An 18,844-nucleotide genomic window follows, 5' to 3' on the forward strand; every position below is an offset into this window, starting at 1 on the left:
TTTTATTGATAATGTAACTTCTCTATCAGTAAAACAATAAAACTCATAATTAATCTCCATAACTGTGTGTAATCTATCAAGATTGACCGGTCAAGACTCACAAATGAGGAGAGAGATTTAACGGCTGCCTTTACATGAGTAACCAATCAAAACCTGCCACATCAGCGTACCGGCCGCATGTGATTCCTCCCCTCTCACGAAAAATTGACCAGCCGATAATTTAGAATCAAAATCAAACGGCGGAGAGACGTATCGAAAACGTAACGGGTTCCATCTCTCTATCCGTTCAACACGTGGCTCCACCGGTACAACCAGTTCCAGGTTACTTAACGGTGAACATGTTGGGGTCCCACCGCCACTGCGTCCACGGTCACCGTCTTCTCTCGCCGCCGCCTCCCGGACAATCCCAAAAAACAAAACAATTTTATTTTAAATCATAAAAAAATTCATAACAAACAAATAATAATGATAAAAAATTAGGAAGTAATAATTATTATTTAATTGTGCATTAAGCTATGATTTAAGGGAGATAAGGGGTTGTAGAGAGGGTCCTCTCTTTCAGATTTTGCTCCAAAATCAGAACAACCAAACCTTCCATCTGATTTGCAGAGAGTTTTCTCCAGGGACCAACCAGAGACAACCAAGGACGCTGTAGAGAGAGAAAGTGGTTCTTTCTGTGAGTAACATGCAATAGATATATTATGTATATATATAGAGAGAGAAAAAGAGTTGAAGATTGTTGTTCAATTTGAAAATTGCCATCAAGTACCCTTTTTTTCTGTTCTTATTTTTGGTTGGTTTTGGTTCCTATCCAACCCTGTAAGTTTCTAGCATTGTTTTTCTCTCTGCTTGCCTTTTTTTTTTGTTCTCTTCTTCAAGTATTGCTCTCTGTGAATGGGCTCAACAGTGACTTGCTTTGCTGGTTTGGTTTTCTTCTGTTATTTAGAGATCTTTATTGAATTTCGGTTTTTCTAGTTGAATCATGAGGCGTAATGAATGATGGGTTGATTTAAAAATTTCAAACTTTTGTTGCTGCATTGGGATGTTGGATTCATTTCTGCATTTCGTGTGTTCAATTGAAGTTGACGTTATTTCTGGCGTTTTGCATCTTTGGGATCTGTCTATCACAGAAGGGGCATTTTTGTTTTTTCCACTAACCAAAGGTTTCATCTTTGTTATACCATGTCAAAAACAAAGGGAAATAAAAAAGTGGTTTTTGGGGATTTGTCTTGGTGATTGGTTGAACGATATTTCGATCTGAAGAAACTTGTGTGACGGGTGTTGATTAGATGGGCCTTGCTTGCTGTGATGGGTGTTTAAATTTGTGCAAAGAAGTAAAAGGGGCAAAAATTAGGAACTTGTGAATTGAATTGGATTTCATCAATTCTGTTTGAACAGGCTCTTGATTTTGCTGTGGTGGATTGAAGAGTGAAGGGCGTTCCTTTCTCTGTGGTGGAGACATGTTGGACGGTCGTTCGTGCGTTGTTCCGAGGTTGTTTTCCAGCACTTGCCAGGCAGAGAACGACTGGTCTTACATGAAGTGCTTGCTGGAGTTGGACATCAAGAATGGAAAGCGCCCTATGGAGATTGATGATGTTGAGGATGAGCCCCAGCAGCCGAGGAAGTGTACCAGGAAGTTGGATTCTTACAATAGAGTTGAAATGGCTCGAATTTCCCTTCAAAGGCAATCTATTGAGGCCAATGATTCCGTTGTTTCCCAGATGGATCAGGAGGCCATTGAGCCATTGAACGTTTGTGAAGTAGTTGTCGGAGAAGATGGAGCTTTGACCGACCGGCTATTTGGTGAGCAAGAACAGGAGGGTGATGGTGATTTGATGGATGTTGGTGACCGTCAATCCGATGAACAGCAGCAGGCTAAGCCTGGGGATTTATCAGATTTTGGTGCCAGGCTATCTGAATATCGGTTGGAGGATGATGAGAATCTAATGAATTCAAGTGAACAGCAATCTGAGCAGCAGCAGCAGCAGCTTGGTGGGGATTCTTCAGATTCTGGTTCACTCTTGCCACGCATGAACCGTGACAGCTCAATAGCCTGTCTCAGCCGGTGTTCAAGGTCAGACTACGGTTCTCTAGCCTCGTTGACTAGGAGCTTCCGGAACATAATCCGAAGTGGTGAACTCTATCAATGGAGGAGACTAAATGGTATTATGGAGCACTGGATTTATTTTTCCTGCGCCCTCCTGGAATGGGAGGCCTATGATCCAATCCGTCAGAGGTGGATGCATTTGCCAAGGATGGCTTCTAATGAATGCTTTATGTGTTCAGACAAGGAATCTTTAGCTGTAGGAACTGAGCTACTTGTGTTTGGGAGGGAGCTAAGATCTCATGTGATTTACAGATACAGTCTGTTGACAAACTCATGGACATCTGGAATGAGGATGAATGCTCCAAGATGCTTGTTTGGCTCAGCAAGCCTTGGAGAGATTGCAATATTAGCTGGTGGGTGTGATTCAGAGGGACACATCCTGGACTCTGCTGAATTATACAATTCTGAGACTCAAACATGGGAAACACTGCCAAGTATGAAGAAACCAAGGAAGATGTGTTCTGGGGTGTTTATGGATGGACATTTTTATGTTATAGGGGGGATTGGGGGGAGTGATTCTAAGGTCCTAACATGTGGAGAGGAGTACAATATTCAGAGCAGGACATGGACAGAGATTCCTAACATGTCCCCAGGAAGAAGTAGTAGGGGTCCTGAGATGCCTGCAACAGCTGAGGCACCACCTCTGGTTGCAGTTGTAAATGATGAACTATATGCTGCTGATTACGCTGACATGGAGGTTAAGAAGTATGACAAGGAAGAAAAAGTGTGGATTACCATTGGGAGACTGCCAGAACGTGCAGTGTCGATGAATGGTTGGGGTCTTGCATTCAGGGCATGTGGAGATAAGCTTATTGTGATTGGTGGACCTAGGACTCATGGTGAGGGTTTTATTGAGCTCAATTCATGGGTGCCTAGTGCAGGGCCTCCACAGTGGGATCTACTTGCTAGGAAACGTTCTGGCAACTTTGTTTATAATTGTGCTGTGATGGGATGTTGAAGCATTGAATTTTCAAACTTACACATTTTGATGCTTCATGTCCAAGGAGTTGCACAAACATTGATTCGTCCATTGACACAGGATTCTTGCTAATTGGTACATTGCCCTCCCTTATTTCTTTCTATGATATTTTTCTTTGAAAGGTTGGGGATGATGGGGACAACATTCAGATATTACTCAAGATTAGCTAAAAAGTTTTACGGGGAGGAGCTATTCAGTCTTTTTTTTTTCTTTTTTTTTATGTTTAAAATTTCAACCACTATTTTGTTACATTGAAATTGGCATCTTCCCCCATTTCCATTGACATGTGATTTTTCGAACTTTGGTATCATGTAGCAAAGGAATAGATTAAATAATTTAAGTTCTACACAAACTTAGGTTACTGGTGTTGTTTGTTTAAGTGCTTCTGAGAACACACAACTAGATACTTGATTTTCTTGATCATAAATTTCCTAGCTTGAAGGAATGAATAACTTTCTGAGAGTTTTTTTTTTCTTTTTCTTGGATTCTGTATTGATTCAATTTTGCACATTTGAATTCATGGACCTTGTATTTTGAGCTCTTTCTAGTCTGGACTTTGGTATCATATATAGAATTTTCTGTCTCCAATTTTTTTATATGGACCTATGCATTATGGCACTAAAAATGATGAAAGTTTTCCTTTTTAAGACTGCAACCTTCATGAAAAAATCAGTTTGCGTCTGCTGTCAAAATAAGTAACAGTGATTAATGGTTTGTTGTTTTAAAAATCGTTATTGGAGCTATGGTTAAGAGCAAAATGTTTCAAAGTTGAAACTATAAATGAATGATCTTTATTATTAGACATTGATGGAATATTGTACTGCATCATTAAGCCATTATTATTACTTCCCATCAAACAAGTTTTTTGTTGTCTTGGCAATTGCATGAACCCTTATTTTTCAAGTGTGTCTTAAACCTGTTGAAATTGAAATATGAGTACATCTGGTATTTCTTAAACCTGTTGTAGTTATTGGATGTTTCTAATTGTAAGTATATGACAATGGTCCATGTTATAGTAGGAAACTCATCTTAGTCCTGTAACTGCAGAGTTGCTTTAAATATTTTTTGTTGGGTGGTTGCATCACCATTATTAGACATCAAAGTCCTTAAACAACTTTAGGTCCAATGTGAATAAACTCTGTTCCTGAAGTAATTAATAAAAAGATAAAATAAAAAACAAGTACTTTTTTTACTGCTTAAGAGCATAAACTTTATCTTAAGTTATGGAATATACTTCATTATTTTGCATTCTTATGTCTTTTATAAGTGAATTTATCTCAACAGAACTTCCTCTTGGTAGAAATCAAGAACAGCAGTTTACTAAATGTGTGAAACAGAAGTAAATTCTGTTGCATATCAAGTTGCATAAAATAAGTGATATTTTCATTTTACAATTTGCCATTTGTTTTTTTTTCTTTCTAATTTGCTCTTAAAAGTTAATATTAAAGCGTTCAGCCACCAAAATTACCTCACTTTTTATTTAATGTATTTATTCAAAGTGTAAAGCTATTTTAATAAAATTATTTTAAAAGACATCTTTTCTTATGTATGTAGAATAATATTTTCAACATAAAAGTTATTGATAGGAGAATATGGAAGAATAACCAAAAAAAAAAAAAATCAGAATTGAAGAATAATTTATTCTAACAAGTCCTAGTAACATTTCATTGACGTTTGATAACAGAAATAGCAAGTGACTCGCTCCAACAAATCTAAGGGATCAATCAAGAATGAAAGCAAAGCAACATATGATGAAGATGATGTTTCAGTTAACACATGATGCTGGATTCATAAGCAGAAAAATATTTGTTATTATTAAACTTTGGAAGAATTATAGATAGATTTTTATTTTAAATAAAAACTTGTATCCAGAGGTATCTCACAAGTACAAGTGATGAGACCAATCTCCAAGAAAGTAGAATATCAATTAAGGAATTTTTTTACCAATAAATCCTACATAGTCAGGGAAAGTAGTTAGTATGAAACTAAAGCCCAATTAAATATTTTGTCAAAAGTTAATGATTTAAAAAAAAAAGGAGTAAAGTCTCCCCTTTTTCTTCCAACAAAAGAGGGAAAACATTTTGAAACAAAAAAAAAATGTTCAGAAATTAAGATGAGTGGTCAATATCTTCTGTTGTCTTAAGTTATGGTCTGAAGAAAATTCAATTGCCAAAAAACAGCATAATGGGCCGAATCTACTGGTGTCTCTTCTCATGAGATTTTGAAAGTCCTAAGTTGTTTTTTGTTGGGTCTGATATCTTTAAACTACTAAATTCCCTTATGTAAAGCTATCCCTATAAAACTCATTGATTGATGAAGAAAACATGGTTATATACATGCATAAATCATGTTTGTGGAACACAAATTTGAACATTTAAAAATGGTATAACTTTTTGAAACTGAAAAGCATGCTTAATTGGACCATAGTAATTAAGTTTTTACTTCGTGTAACCCATGTTTGATGGATCGGGGTTCCATGTTATGCAACTCACTAATGCATGTTGAAAAGTTGGGCTTTAAGTATGGATTCAAGTTGTCTATCCCTTTAAAATACATTTTCAATAAAAAAAAAGAGAAAATTATTACTTTGATGATTACAATTTATAAACATGAATAATATTTTCTAAAACTTTTCGTAAAAATGTCTGATGGGTTTTCAAATAACTATCAAATAAGGATATTTTTCAGACGATGAAATAAAAAGCTTAATAAAAGTTTTTAAGGAAGAAAAACAATAAAGTATAATTTTTATATTAGTTTACTCTATTCAAGCTATGTCAAGTTTTTTTTTAAGTTTGTTTTTTCACTCTTCTCATTCTCTCTTAATAGAACATGTTTTTATTCATTCTTCCATTTCTTCATCATTTTTGTTAGGTTGAAGAATATTAGACAATATATGCACTGAGGTAAAGTGGAGTTGATATTTTATAATCATTCTTGAACATACTCTCTCTTCATTTCTCACCTTTTCTCTTTTCTGCTTTTTCATCAACTTTCTTCTCTTTAGTTGATCTTCTTTATATAGATTATCTTGTGAGATAATCGTTAGATTCTAAGTTGATATCAAGATAGGCTTCATAGACTTTATCGGTAACTTGGTCAGACTCAGATTTATGTTGTAGAGTAGCATAGTTTTTTTTTTTGTGTAAATAACTTGTATGATCCTTTTAGGCAAATTTTTTTGATGAAGCATTCTAAGAATGCTTTTTTATCTCTTAATGCCTTTTTTACCTTTGTGCAGAACTTCTACATTGAGCTAGGTGCTATCATTTCATACATAGATAAAGAGAACAAAGTATGCAAGCACGAAAACACTTTTTCGTACAACATTAAATGTTTTATTCGTTAATGATCGTACAACTCATTGCATGTTCAGAACATATTTTACGTTAACATCATTTAATTAATGCATCACTTATTATCAAGTTGACTTAAATGATGCAAGTGATATATCGTTTAGCATCAGTTTGAGCTAACATATTGCTTAATGGGATGATTATCGTTTATCCCGACACGCTATGTTCTATAATTATTTTATAACATCTAAAGCCTCTTTTTAGTCATTGCACATGATTTACTTTGTCAGACGCTTGGTGATACAAGTAGCTTGAATATAAATGCATAATCGTTTAGCGTATGCATTTCTTTATTGCATAAGATGCTATCTATTTGGTCAAAATTACTCTAATATTAATTATGTGTATTTTGTCCTAGTGACTCAGATTAACGATTTTATTTGTCAAGCATTTGTCTTTTGACATATCCAATTGTTTAAACACTTCTTTCTATAAATAATATTTCGTTTAGTATTGTTTGATAAAATTCAAAACATGGATTGTTAACCGATGTAACTTCTCTCAAACAATTTTGTCTCAACAAAATACACACATATATATATATATATATATATATATATATATATATATATATATATATTTATTATATAGTTTCTATAAATTTTCCTTAGTATTTGCACGTGTAGAATTATCAACTCTCATGTAAAATATGATTGGAACATATTTATAGATAAGCCAACCGAAATAAGGACAATTACCACCATTAATATTATATATATATATATATATATATATATATATATATATATATATATATATATATATATATATATATATATAAATTTATTGTTTTAAGAAGATTAATATTAAATTTGAATTTTGTAATTAAAACATGTCATAATCATTTGGAATACTCAAGCATCTAACTGTTCTAGTATAAATCTCATGTATATAACCTTATATATAAGACTAATTTCATATATATATATATATATATATATATATATATATATATAAATATAAAGTTAAGTACCGTTAACTAATTGATATAACAGCCTTTTGATTTCATTGAACTTCTAAACTTAAAATATCTACAAGTGGAACTAGAAGGGAAAAATATAGATAATCTTTGGAGAAAAAGAGAAGTTTAAGCTAAACTAGATTCTAATTGACTGAAAATGCTTATACTTACCTCTTAATTGTTGGAATATTATTAAGAAAATGGTAGAAATTTGCTCCAAAAGTTTTATATCCTTAAAATTTAACTAGAATTTTATATTCAAAATTATCTTTTATAACATTAGTAAAAAAAAAACATGTTAAAAGATAAACTTTTCCAAACTTCTTTACATTTAAGAATTTGCATTTTTGATTTTTGGTGATTCTGTTAGAAATTATAAGAGTAAGTTATATTCTTTATTATGATTTTCAATAACTTGACTTTCCTTAGTTTCTAAGGGTTACACTTACCACAAATGTAGGGAGAGTCATAAAAATCTAAAGATCATACTAGATCATTGAAATATTGGTCTTGTAACTTATGAATTAGTTTACCTCCAACATTTGTTAATCTACACAATGTCATTCAGTTGAGAAAGTCAAAGGTTAAATCTAGTTAAACAATTGAAGAATAAAGTCATCAACCTAGTTAATGATCTGGGATGCAAGACTATGGAATTCCATATGGGACAAAAATGAGATAATTTTAATCCTTACCTCTTTCTAGGTACATGAATTTCAAGGGTAAAATTTTTAGGCTTTGTTCACTTGAATGGATTTGGGGGAGAGTGATTGAATGAATTTGAGAGGATTTGAAAATAAATTTTGTTGTTGTTTATTTGAGTGAATTTGGAGGTAGGTGAGAGTGGATTTGGAGGTAGGTGAGAGTGAATTTTGAAGTAAATTTCTTTAATCTGTCACATCAATCAAATCCTACACTAATTCTCACAAACGTTGCTTCCAAATTCACTCTCACTTACCTCCAAATTCACTCAAATAAACAACAAAAAAATTTATCTTTAAATCCTTTCAAATCCACTCAATCACTCTCCCCAAAATCCATTCAAGTGAACAAAGGGTTAATGTTTGTGAGAATGTAAGAACCAATTCTTTTAGTTTAGAGGGATGATTTTTAAATGATTAGAATACAAGTTAGAATTTTACTTATTTAGTTTTTTATTTATGAAAACTCACCATCTTTTTTAAATACATTCTTTTCTATAGTCTCCTTACTACTCAAGCTTTTTGAAACTACTTCTTGTCCTTTTTTCTGATAGATATTTCTTGTAATGAGGTGGTTGAATCTAAATTAAATTTATCTAAACCAAAATTTGATTTGAAAAAGAAAAATCCTTTACTTTTACCTATAATTTCTATAATTTTTTTGCAGTTTCACATGGTCAATTTTTCAAGAAAGTTATTGTACCATATGACCAGATGGTCGTCATAGTCCATTATGAAGACATGACCGGACGACCCAGTAAAAAAGACAAATTGGCCGGTCGGGATGATCGACCTCATAAGCGTAAATGATTAATGTTAAGGAGATTAAGGTAAATCATGTTTAAGGGTACTGGACCAAGATTGGGCCGAGATTAAAACATCGCTAATCCTAGGCCCGTGCTCGAAAACTATAAATATAAGTCAAAGGTAACAGGTAGGTAGAGGCAATTACTGTGCATTTATTATTGTCATTGTCGTATTAGATAACCGGACGGTTCAATTACTGACTTTGGCATCAGAGTATCTTTAACAGGTGCACCCGACCGGACTAGCGGACAAGAGACACAGGGAGCAGGACCGAACGGCGAGGAAGGACAAATTGTGAAGGTATTTAGTGACTCAGCCCTATAACCGAAACAGTTATTTTTCAATTGTTCTAAATCTTGAATACTTTTCTTATTTGGAATTATTTTAAAGTGTTTTGGGATTTTGAGACATTTCTAGTTTTTTCTCCTAGTTAAAGTTGTTCTTGTTTAGAAAATAAATAATTATCTAATAAGGGAACTAATCTAAAATTCCTTGTTTAAAATTGAATTATTGGCTTGGATTAATGAATATTCTTTCCCTAGTTTAATTGTAGATGGTTCAATTGTTTGTGAAAGTAACTGGATTGTGTTATTGTGAATGGTTAAGATTGTATTAAGTTATAATATAGTCATATTTGGATTGAGATTACTACAAAGTGGTTAATTATCACTTATTTATTTATTGTACTTCATTATTTGAGAAAGAAATCTTAACATATTTAGATGAGCTTTATTATTCTGTCTCTATCGTACTGAAAACGTGCATGAGAAAAAATATATTACAACTAATTTGTCAGAACCATTAAATTCAACTTTTAGTGGAATCCAGGTGTTAGTGTGAGGGTTTAGAAAATTCAGAAAGTGGAAGACAGGTGTCTGCATCTGGTTGGCCGATCGGTTTTTGACGGTAGTATATAAGCAAAATTTTCAAACGTTGAGCCACTTTTGCATCCACCTCTTCTCTCCATATTTCTGAGTTTCTCCTCCTTCTCTCTACAATTCTCCTCCTTCTCTCTAAAAATCCTCACTTTCTTCTTATTCTAATCATTATCTAGGACGTGTTTGATCTCTTTCTTGGTGGCAAGAGTTTTCTTCCCATCAATCCAGCCGCTGTGTGAAGTTTGTAAGTTAAAAATCACTTATTCTTTAAAGTTCTGCGTTTTTCTAATACATGCAAGCACTATTCAGCTTGCATGCATGTGTTCTTCATTGATCTTTCTCTAAATCTGTTTCTGTCTTTATTCTCTGGTTGGTCCCTGTTCACCGATCAGAAATTTTAGAAGGTTGCTTTAGAAATGGTTGCTGGTTAGATCAAACGGTGGAAGCTTAGGAAGTGTCGGGTGTATTCCAGGTAAGGGAAGCTAGTAATTTAATTATATTGTTCTGTGTTTGAAATTTCTGTTTGAATGCTTGCATGTATGAATGATGGTATGTTTGAATGCATTGTATGCAAATTCTGGGTTTGATCGAGACCTATGAACTAGAGTGGAAGTTTTTCTGATGTAGACTGTTCGGTCTTTGCTGGTTCGTATAAGAGAGGATGTGAAATGTGAATTGAAGTCAAATAGGTTTAGAGGGATAAATTTAAAAGAGATTATGGATTCAATTTAGAGTTTTAGAAGTTCAGAAAAACATCTTGTTTAGTTTAGAGAACTCCATTCAGCATTCAATAGAAGTTTTACAAAATTATGTATAAAACCGAACGATTATTATTGACCGTTCGGTCGTGTTCCGTACTCAGTCATTAACTAGGTTCGGTCTAGTGGAAGTATTATCTATTCATGCCTGTTCGGTCTAATCGCAGTTTTTGATATTAAACTAATACTTAGTATAACCCAAGTGCTCGGTCTAGTATAAACATTCGATTTAAGTTTTTAAGAGTTTGGTTTGAGCTATGAGTGTTCGGTGTAAGGTCTTCGGGTTTGGGGCTAAATTCTTAGTAGTTAGTTTTCTATAGTGGTCGGTCAGTAATAGCGTTCGGCCATTTCTTTTATTATCTCTTATAAACCGTTCGGTTTTTCTCTAGATTGGGTAGGGTGAAGGTGTTCGGTCTCCAATGTTCACATGTTTTATCTTTATTATATGAAAATTTAATTGATGAATGATTGTGTATGTTAAGAATTGAAGATTTATACTTTCAAATATTGTGGAAGAGAATTCCAATGAGAAATGTCTCATGGATAGTTATGGAATTGTAAAGTATGAATATGGATATGCTAAGCTGGCGTTCATCGTGATATTCTGTGAGTTACTCATTCTCAAGTAGAGAGGAGTAACTCATGAGTAAGAATGACAGGAGGTCCTACCGCCTTAGGGTGCCGAGGTAGGTAGTATGGGATTAACCTTGGGTAGTAGCTTGATTGGTGTCAGCTGTTACACTACCACAAGTGCAAGGACGACTATAGCTACATATTCATACAATCCGGATGGTCAAGTCATAGTGTTCGGTTTATATATATTTTTATGAATTATGAGGTTATGGTTGAATGTGATGAATTGTGTTCATTGTTGTATGATGTACCGTTCGGTTTCATATGGATTAAACTTGCATGAAATGCATATATGTGTTTATAATTAAATTACAATAGCTTACCATATTTTCTTGTTCTGTCTTGTCTTGTCCGTTCGGTTTTCTTTTCCCTTGCAATGATCATCCTGTGAATGTGAGTAGAAGGTGACGAGTGTACGATGGAGCAAGTGTTGGAAGGCGAAGATCCTGTCACTTAAGTTATGACCGTTCGGTCATCTGTTGTGTATAGTTTTGAATTGGACCGTTTGGTCAATAGATTTAGTATTCCTTTTGCAAACCGATCGGTTTATACAGTGTGTTGTATCACCGTTCGATTTATTCCTATGTTTTGTATGAAACTTATGTTACTTTGTAAAGTTTTTAAGTATTATGGTTATTTTGGATAACTGTAATGTTAAATACTTTACTAACTCTGGTTGAACTGATCTATCTTATTATTATATGTGATTATTCTATGATATGGTATTATGCTATATTTTGGGATGTTACATTAATGGTATCAGAGAAGTTCTTTCCTCAGAACCCTTTAGGTTATGAGTATATTATGCTTGTACTGTGTACTTAGTGTTAGTTTAGACAATATCCTTTTCTCCTTGGTTTAGACTGATGGTTCTTTCTCTATGAATGATCAGAGATGGCATCTCGGTCTCCTCTTTCTTCTCCAACTACGAGTTCTCATACGTCAGATTTGATGAGGATGATGGAGTCGGTACTCACGGCAATGCAGCAACAGAACGCTGCATTAGTTCAACAGAACATTGTCGCTCTACAACATCTAGAAACCGCTTGGTTATCAGCGGAGGTATCTCAAAGACAGTACGTGGATCTGATTGCGAGCGTTAGAGCCACAGCTGGACCATCTACCTCTTATGCTAATAGTCAGCAAGAGTGGAGTCTTGAAAGTTTTCTTCAACATCATCCGGCCATGTTTGATGGCAAGTGCAGCCCAGATGAAGCAGACCAATGGTTCCGAGATATGGAACGAATTTATAACGGCAAGAGATGTCCGAACGAAAATAGATTAGCGTATTCTGAGTACATGTTGACGGGAGAAGCTAGTCACTGGTGGGGTAACATGAGGATGCTACTAGAAAGCAGCATAACTCCCATCTCTTGGGAAATTTTCAAAATGAAGTTTTATGTCGAATACTTTCCAGATAATGTTCGGTTTGCTAAGGAAGTGAAGTTTCTTGAGCTGGTTCAAGGAGGGATGACGGTATCAGAGTATGCTGACCGGTTCAAACATTTGTTGAGGTTTCATACGCTGGCCATGAATGAGGAATGACAGTGTAGAAAATTTGAAAATGGATTGCGAGGGGATCTCAAGTTGATGGTGGCTGGTTTGTGCATCAAGCAGTTTTTCTCTTTAGTAGAATGGGCTAAGGTCTTAGAGAAGACCAAGATGGAAGTGGAAAGGCAACAGCCGAATGTTGGAGGACCCATTTCCTCCAGGGGTGGTCTTGGTTCTTGGAAGATTTCTTACGCTCGGCCTTCTTCTTCAGGAGTTAGAGGTCAGTCTTCAAGACCTCCAGTACCGTTCGGGCAGCAAACCGTTCCAGCTCATATTAGATGTTTTACTTGTGGGGGTCCGTATTATCAGTCGGTTTATCCTCAGAAGGATAGTGGCAAATGGTGTAATCGGTGTAGGAGTGCAGGGCACTATGAGAGGGACTGTAATATGGGAAGAAGGGCTGGTGGTCAACCACAACAGGTAGGGAGGTTTCAGCCAAGAGGTGGTGGTGGTGGCGGAAGAGCTCAGGCTACTGGCCGAGTATATGCACTAACGGGAACAGAAGCAGCAAGTTCAAGTAATCTTATTGTCAGTACTTGCTTGCTGTATGGAATATCTTGTTGTGTGTTTTTTGATTCGGGGGCAACGCATTCCTTTATCTCAAAGGAATGTGTTGAGAAGTTGGGATTGTCAGTAGATGAGCTTCAGTTTGATCTGGTGGTGTCAACCCCAGCAGTTGGAAAGGTTAGGACGACTGTTTATTGTGCTAAATGTCCTATAGTAGTTGAGGGTCGTCGATTCAAAGTGAACCTGATTTGCTTACCTCTTCAAGGTTTAGAGTAATATTAGGAATGTATTGGTTAACTACCAATCGCATTCTTATTGATTGTGGTGAGAAGAAATTATTGTTTCCAGATGAAGAACAAGAAGAGTCGTTGGCAATCGGTCAGTTGAGGCTGGATATAATGGAAGGTACCAGTTGCTTCTTAGATACTATCTCATTCGGACGTGATAAAGGATGAGCAGAGTCTAGACCGATCGGTGCTGAGTAAGCAGGACTTAAACCGTTCAGTCGTAGTTGAATTTCCGGACGTTTTCCCTGAAGAGATACCAGGGTTGCCGCCTCCTAGAGAAGTGGAATTCTCAATTGATTTGGTGTCCGGAGCAGGACCGATATCTATAGCTCCTTACATAATGGCTCTAGAAGAACTTGCCGAACTGAAGAAGAAAATTGAAGAGTTGATGGATAAGCAATTCATTCGGCCAAGTGTATCACCTTTGGGTGCTCCTGTACTGCTAGTTAAGAAGAAAGATGGCAGTTCTCGGCTCTGTATAGGTTATAGGCAGCTAAACAAGTTGACCATTAAGAACAAGTACCCTTTACCAAGGATTGATGATCTGTTGGATCAATTACATGGGGCTACTATGTTTTCTAAGATAGATCTAAGGTCTGGATACCATCAGATTTTAGTTAAGGAGGGAGATGTGCAGAAGACAACCTTTCGGTCTCGGTATGACCATTATGAATATGTAGTCATGTCGTTCGGTGTTACTAATGCTCCTGCCATATTCATGGATTACATGAACCGGATCTTCAGACCGTTCTTAGATAAATTTGTTGTTGTCTTTATAGATGACATACTTATTTATTCTAAAACCCATGAAGAACATAAGGATCACCTTAGAATAGTGCTCGGTGTGTTGAGGGAGAAAAAGCTTTATGCTAAACTATCTAAGTGTGACTTCTGGATGCAAGAAGTGCAATTTTTAGGACATGTAATATCAGTAGGTGGTATTGTTGCGGATCCTGCTAAAGTACAGGCGGTGCTTCAATGGGAGAAACCCCGTTCAGTCACGAAGATTAGAAGTTTTGTGGGATTGGCGGACTATTATAGGCGGTTTATTGAAGGATTTTCTAAGATAGTGGCGCCATTAACTAAATTGACCAGAAATGATCAACCTTTTGCATGGACCGATCAGTGTGAATATAGCTTCCAAGAGCTAAAGCAAAGGTTGACGAGCGCTCCGGTGTTAGTTATTCCTGACACGAGCAAACCCTTTGAAGTATTTTGTGATGCCTCTTATCAAGGATTGGGTTGTGTGCTGATGCAAGAAGGGAAGGTGGTTGCTTATGCTTCAAGACAACTTAAAACTCATGAGAAGAACTATCCAACCCATGATTTGGAGTTAGCAGCAATGGTGTTTGCATTGAAGATTTGGAGGCATTATCTTTATGGTGCTCGGTTTCAGGTGTTCAGTGATCACAAAAGCTTGAAGTATCTTTTTGATCAAAAGGAACTGAACATGAGGCAGAGAAGATGGATGGAATTCATTAAAGATTATGAATTTGATTTACTTTACCATCCTGGAAAAGCTAATGTAGTAGCTGATGCCTTGAGCAGGAAGACTGTGCATATGTCTGCTATGATAGTCAGAGAATGGAGTTTGATTGAGAGCTTTAGAGACTTGAAGCTACAAGTTGAGTTAGAACCGAACGATATCAGCTGTTGTCATTTAGTGGTAGAAAGTGAACTGTTGAGCCGTATAATAGAGAAGCAGTCAGTAGATGATGAGTTACAAAAATCAAAAGGGCTGATTGGCAGCGAGCAATGTAAATATTTTTCCTTGGAACCGGGCGATCTCTTACGGTTCAGAGGAAGAGTTTGTGTACCTAATGATGGTGAGTTGAAGAGAATGATCCTTGAGGAAGGACATAAAAGTCGTTTTAGCATGCATCCAGGCATGACTAAGATGTATCAAGATCTCAAGGAGTCATATTGGTGGCCAGGTATGAAGAATGATGTGGCTCGGTTTGTGTCGTCATGTTTAACCTGTCAAAGAGCCAAGGTAGAGCATCATAGACCGGGCGGTCTGCTGCAACAGCTAGAAATTTCTGAATGGAAGTGGGATAACATCTCTATGGATTTTGTGACCCACTTACCCCGTATGGTTAGAAATCATGATGCCATTTGGGTAATAGTGGATCAATTATCTAAGAGTGCTCACTTCCTTGCTGTTAATTTGAAGATGCAATGACCAAGTTGGCTCAACTCTACATTAGAGAGGTGGTTCGGTTGCTTGGAGTGCCATCTAGTATCATTTCTCACCGAGACACTAGATTTACCTCTCGGTTTTGGCAATCACTGGAAAGTGAATTGGGTAGCCGATTGCAGATGAGTTCAGCCTATCATCCCCAGACGGACGGTCAGTCTGAAAGGACAATCCAAACACTTGAAGACTTATTAAGGACGTGTGTTTTGGATCATTTGGGAGTCTGATATGAAGTATTACCCTTAGTGGAATTCACTTACAATAATAGCTATCAATCCAGTATTGGCATGGCACCATTTGAAGCGTTGTATGGAAGATGTTGTAGGACACCTATTTGTTGGTTCCAAGAAGGCGAAGCAGTGTTGACTGGACCAGAGGTGCTTCAACAGACCACAAAGAAGGTGAAGTTAATTCAAGAAAGGTTAAAAGCATCACAGAGTAGGCAAAAGTCTTATGCTGACAAGAGACGAAGACCTCTAGAGTTTACAGCAGGAGATCATGTGTTTCTTAGACTAAACCCTACTACTGGAGTTGGAAGAGCCGTTCGGTCTAAGAAACTATCCCCTAAGTTTATTGGTCCTTATCAAATTTTAAGGCGGATAGGGCCAGTTGCTTATGAAATAGCCTTGCCTCCTCAACTATCAAACCTGCATCCAGTTTTTCATGTTTCTCAACTAAGAAAGTACGTACCGGATCCTTCTCACATATTAGAAGTGGATGATATTCAAGTGTGAGAAGACCGTTCGGTGGAGATGCAACCAATAGCTATTGCCGAGAGCCTAACTAAGAATCTTAGAGGAAAATCCATCAGTTTAGTTAAGGTTATCTGGGATAAGAGGACAAGTGACTTTACGTGGGAGTTAGAAGAAGTCATGAAGAATCTGTATCCTCATCTATCCTCTGGTAGGTTCAATTTTCGAGGATGAAAATTATTTGTTGTTAGGGAGAATGTCAGAACCATTAAATTCAGCTTTTAGTGGAATCCAGGTGTTAGTGTGAGGGTTTAGAAAATTCAGAAAGTGGAAGACAGGTGTGTGCATCTGGTTGGCCGATCGGTTTTTGACAGTAGTATATAAGCAAAATATTCAAACGTGGAGCCACTTTTGCATGCACCTCTTCTCTCCAGATTTCTGAGTTTCTCCTCCTTCTCTCTACAATTCTCCTCATTCTCTCTAAAAATCCTCACTTTCTTCTTATTCTGATCATCAATCCAGCCGCTGTGTGAAGTTGGTAAGTTAAAAATCACTTATTCTTTAAAGTTTTGCGTTTTTCTGATACATGCAAGCACTGTTCAACTTGCATGTGTTCTTCATTGATCTTTCTCTAATTCTATTTCTTTCTTGATTCTCTAGTTGGTCCCTGTTCACCGATCAGAAATTTTAGAAGGTTGGTTTAGAAGTGGTTGCTGGTTAGATCAACCGGTGGAAGCTTAGGATGTATCGGGTGTATTCCAGGTAAGGGAAGCTAGTAATTTAATTATATTGTTCCGTGTTTGAAATTTTTGTTTGAATGCTTGCATGTATGAATGATAGTATGTTTGAATGCATTGTATGCAAATTCTGTGTTTGACCGAGACCTGTGAACTGGAGTGGAAGTTTTTCTGATGTAGACCGTTCGGTCTTTGCTGGTTCGTATAAGAGAGGATGTGAAATGTGAATTGAAGTCAAATAGGTTCAGAGGGATAGATTAAAAAGAGGATATGGATTTAGTTTAGAGTTTTAGAAGTTAAGAAAAACATCTTGTTTAGTTTAGAGAATTCCATTCAGCATTTAGTAGAAGTTTTACAAAATTATGTATAAAACCGAACGATTATTATTGACTGTTCGGTCGTGTTCCGTACTCAGTCATTAACTGGGTTCGGTCTAGTGGAAGTATTATCTATTCATGTCCGTTCGGTCTAATCACAGTTTTTGATATTAAACTAATACTCAGTATAACCCAAGTGCTCGGTCTAGTATAAACATTCGATTTAAGTTTTTAAGAGTTTGGTTTGAGCTATGAGTGTTCGGTGTAAGGTCTTCGGGTTTGGGGCTAAATTCTTAGTAGTTAGTTTTCTATAGTGGTCGGTCAGTAATAGCGTTCGGCCATTTCTTTTATTATCTCTTATAAACCGTTCGGTTTTTCTCTAGATTGGGTAGGGTGAAGGTGTTCGGTCTCCAATGTTCACATGTTTTATCTTTATTATGTGAAAATTTAATTGATGAATGATTGTGTATGTTAAGAATTGAAGATTTATACTTTCAAATATTGTGGAAGAGAATTCCAAGGAGGAATGTCTCATGGATGGTTGTGGAACTGTAAAGTATGAATATGAATATGCTAAGTTGGCGTTCATCCTGATATTCTGTGAGTTACTCATTCTCAAGTAGAGAAGAGTAACTCATGAGTGAGAATGGCAGGAGGTCCTACCGCCTCAGGGTGCCGAGGTAGGTAGTATGGGATTAACCTTGGGTAGTAGCTTGATTGGTGTCAGCTGTTACACTACCACAAGTGCAAGGACGATTGTAGCTACATATTCATACAATCCGGATGGTCAAGTCATAGTGTTCGGTTTATATATATTTATATGAATTATGAGGTTTGGTTGAATGTGATGAATTGTATTCATTGTTGTATGATGTACTGTTCGGTTTCATATGGATTGAACTTGCATGAAATGCATATATGTGTTTATAATTAAATTACAATAGCTTACCCTATTTTCTTGTTCTGTCTTGTCCGTTCAGTTTTCTTTTCCCTTGCAATGATCATCCTATGGATATGAGCAGAAGGTGACGAGTGTACGGTGGAGCAAGTGTTGGAAGGCGAAGATCCTGTCGCTTAAGTTATGACCGCTCGGTCATCTCTTATGTATAGTTTTGAATTGGACCGTTCGGTCAATAGATTTAGTATTCCTTTTGCAAACCGATCAGTTTATATAGTGTGCTGTATCACCGTTCGGTTTATTCCTATGTTTTGTATGAAACTTATGTTACTTTGTAAAGTTTTTAAGTATTATGATTATTTTGGATAACTGTAATGTTAAATACTTTACTAACTCTGGTTGAACTGATCTATCTTATTATTATATGTGATTATTCTATGATATGGTATTATGCTATATTTTGGGATGTTACATAATT

At 36.0% G+C, this 18,844-nt stretch overlaps 1 protein-coding gene across 3 annotated transcripts; it reads left to right on the forward strand.

Annotated features, from left to right (window-relative positions):
• Positions 1 to 520: 520 nt before the first annotated feature.
• Positions 521 to 6,511, forward strand: LOC108335897 (F-box/kelch-repeat protein At1g26930). 3 transcript variants are annotated; one of them, XR_001832798.2, is made up of 3 exons: positions 521 to 676; positions 1,399 to 3,161; positions 4,771 to 6,511. XR_001832798.2 is itself a non-coding variant. In XM_052869186.1 (2 exons), exon 2 carries the CDS (start codon positions 1,461 to 1,463, stop codon positions 3,063 to 3,065), a length of 1,605 nt encoding a protein of 534 aa, XP_052725146.1. In that variant the 5' UTR covers positions 521 to 676; positions 1,399 to 1,460; the 3' UTR covers positions 3,066 to 3,385. The 3 variants fall into 3 exon arrangements, 2 of the variants coding, with proteins under 2 accessions (XP_052725146.1, XP_017427588.1); XM_052869186.1 differs by lacking the exon at positions 4,771 to 6,511 and having other exon boundaries at positions 1,399 to 3,385; XM_017572099.2 differs by lacking the exons at positions 521 to 676; positions 4,771 to 6,511 and adding an exon at positions 683 to 819 and having other exon boundaries at positions 1,399 to 3,385.
• Positions 6,512 to 18,844: the final 12,333 nt, after the last annotated feature.

The sequence above is a fragment of the Vigna angularis genome, chromosome 10 (assembly GCF_016808095.1).
Source record: "Vigna angularis cultivar LongXiaoDou No.4 chromosome 10, ASM1680809v1, whole genome shotgun sequence".
Lineage (NCBI taxonomy): Eukaryota > Viridiplantae > Streptophyta > Magnoliopsida > Fabales > Fabaceae > Vigna > Vigna angularis.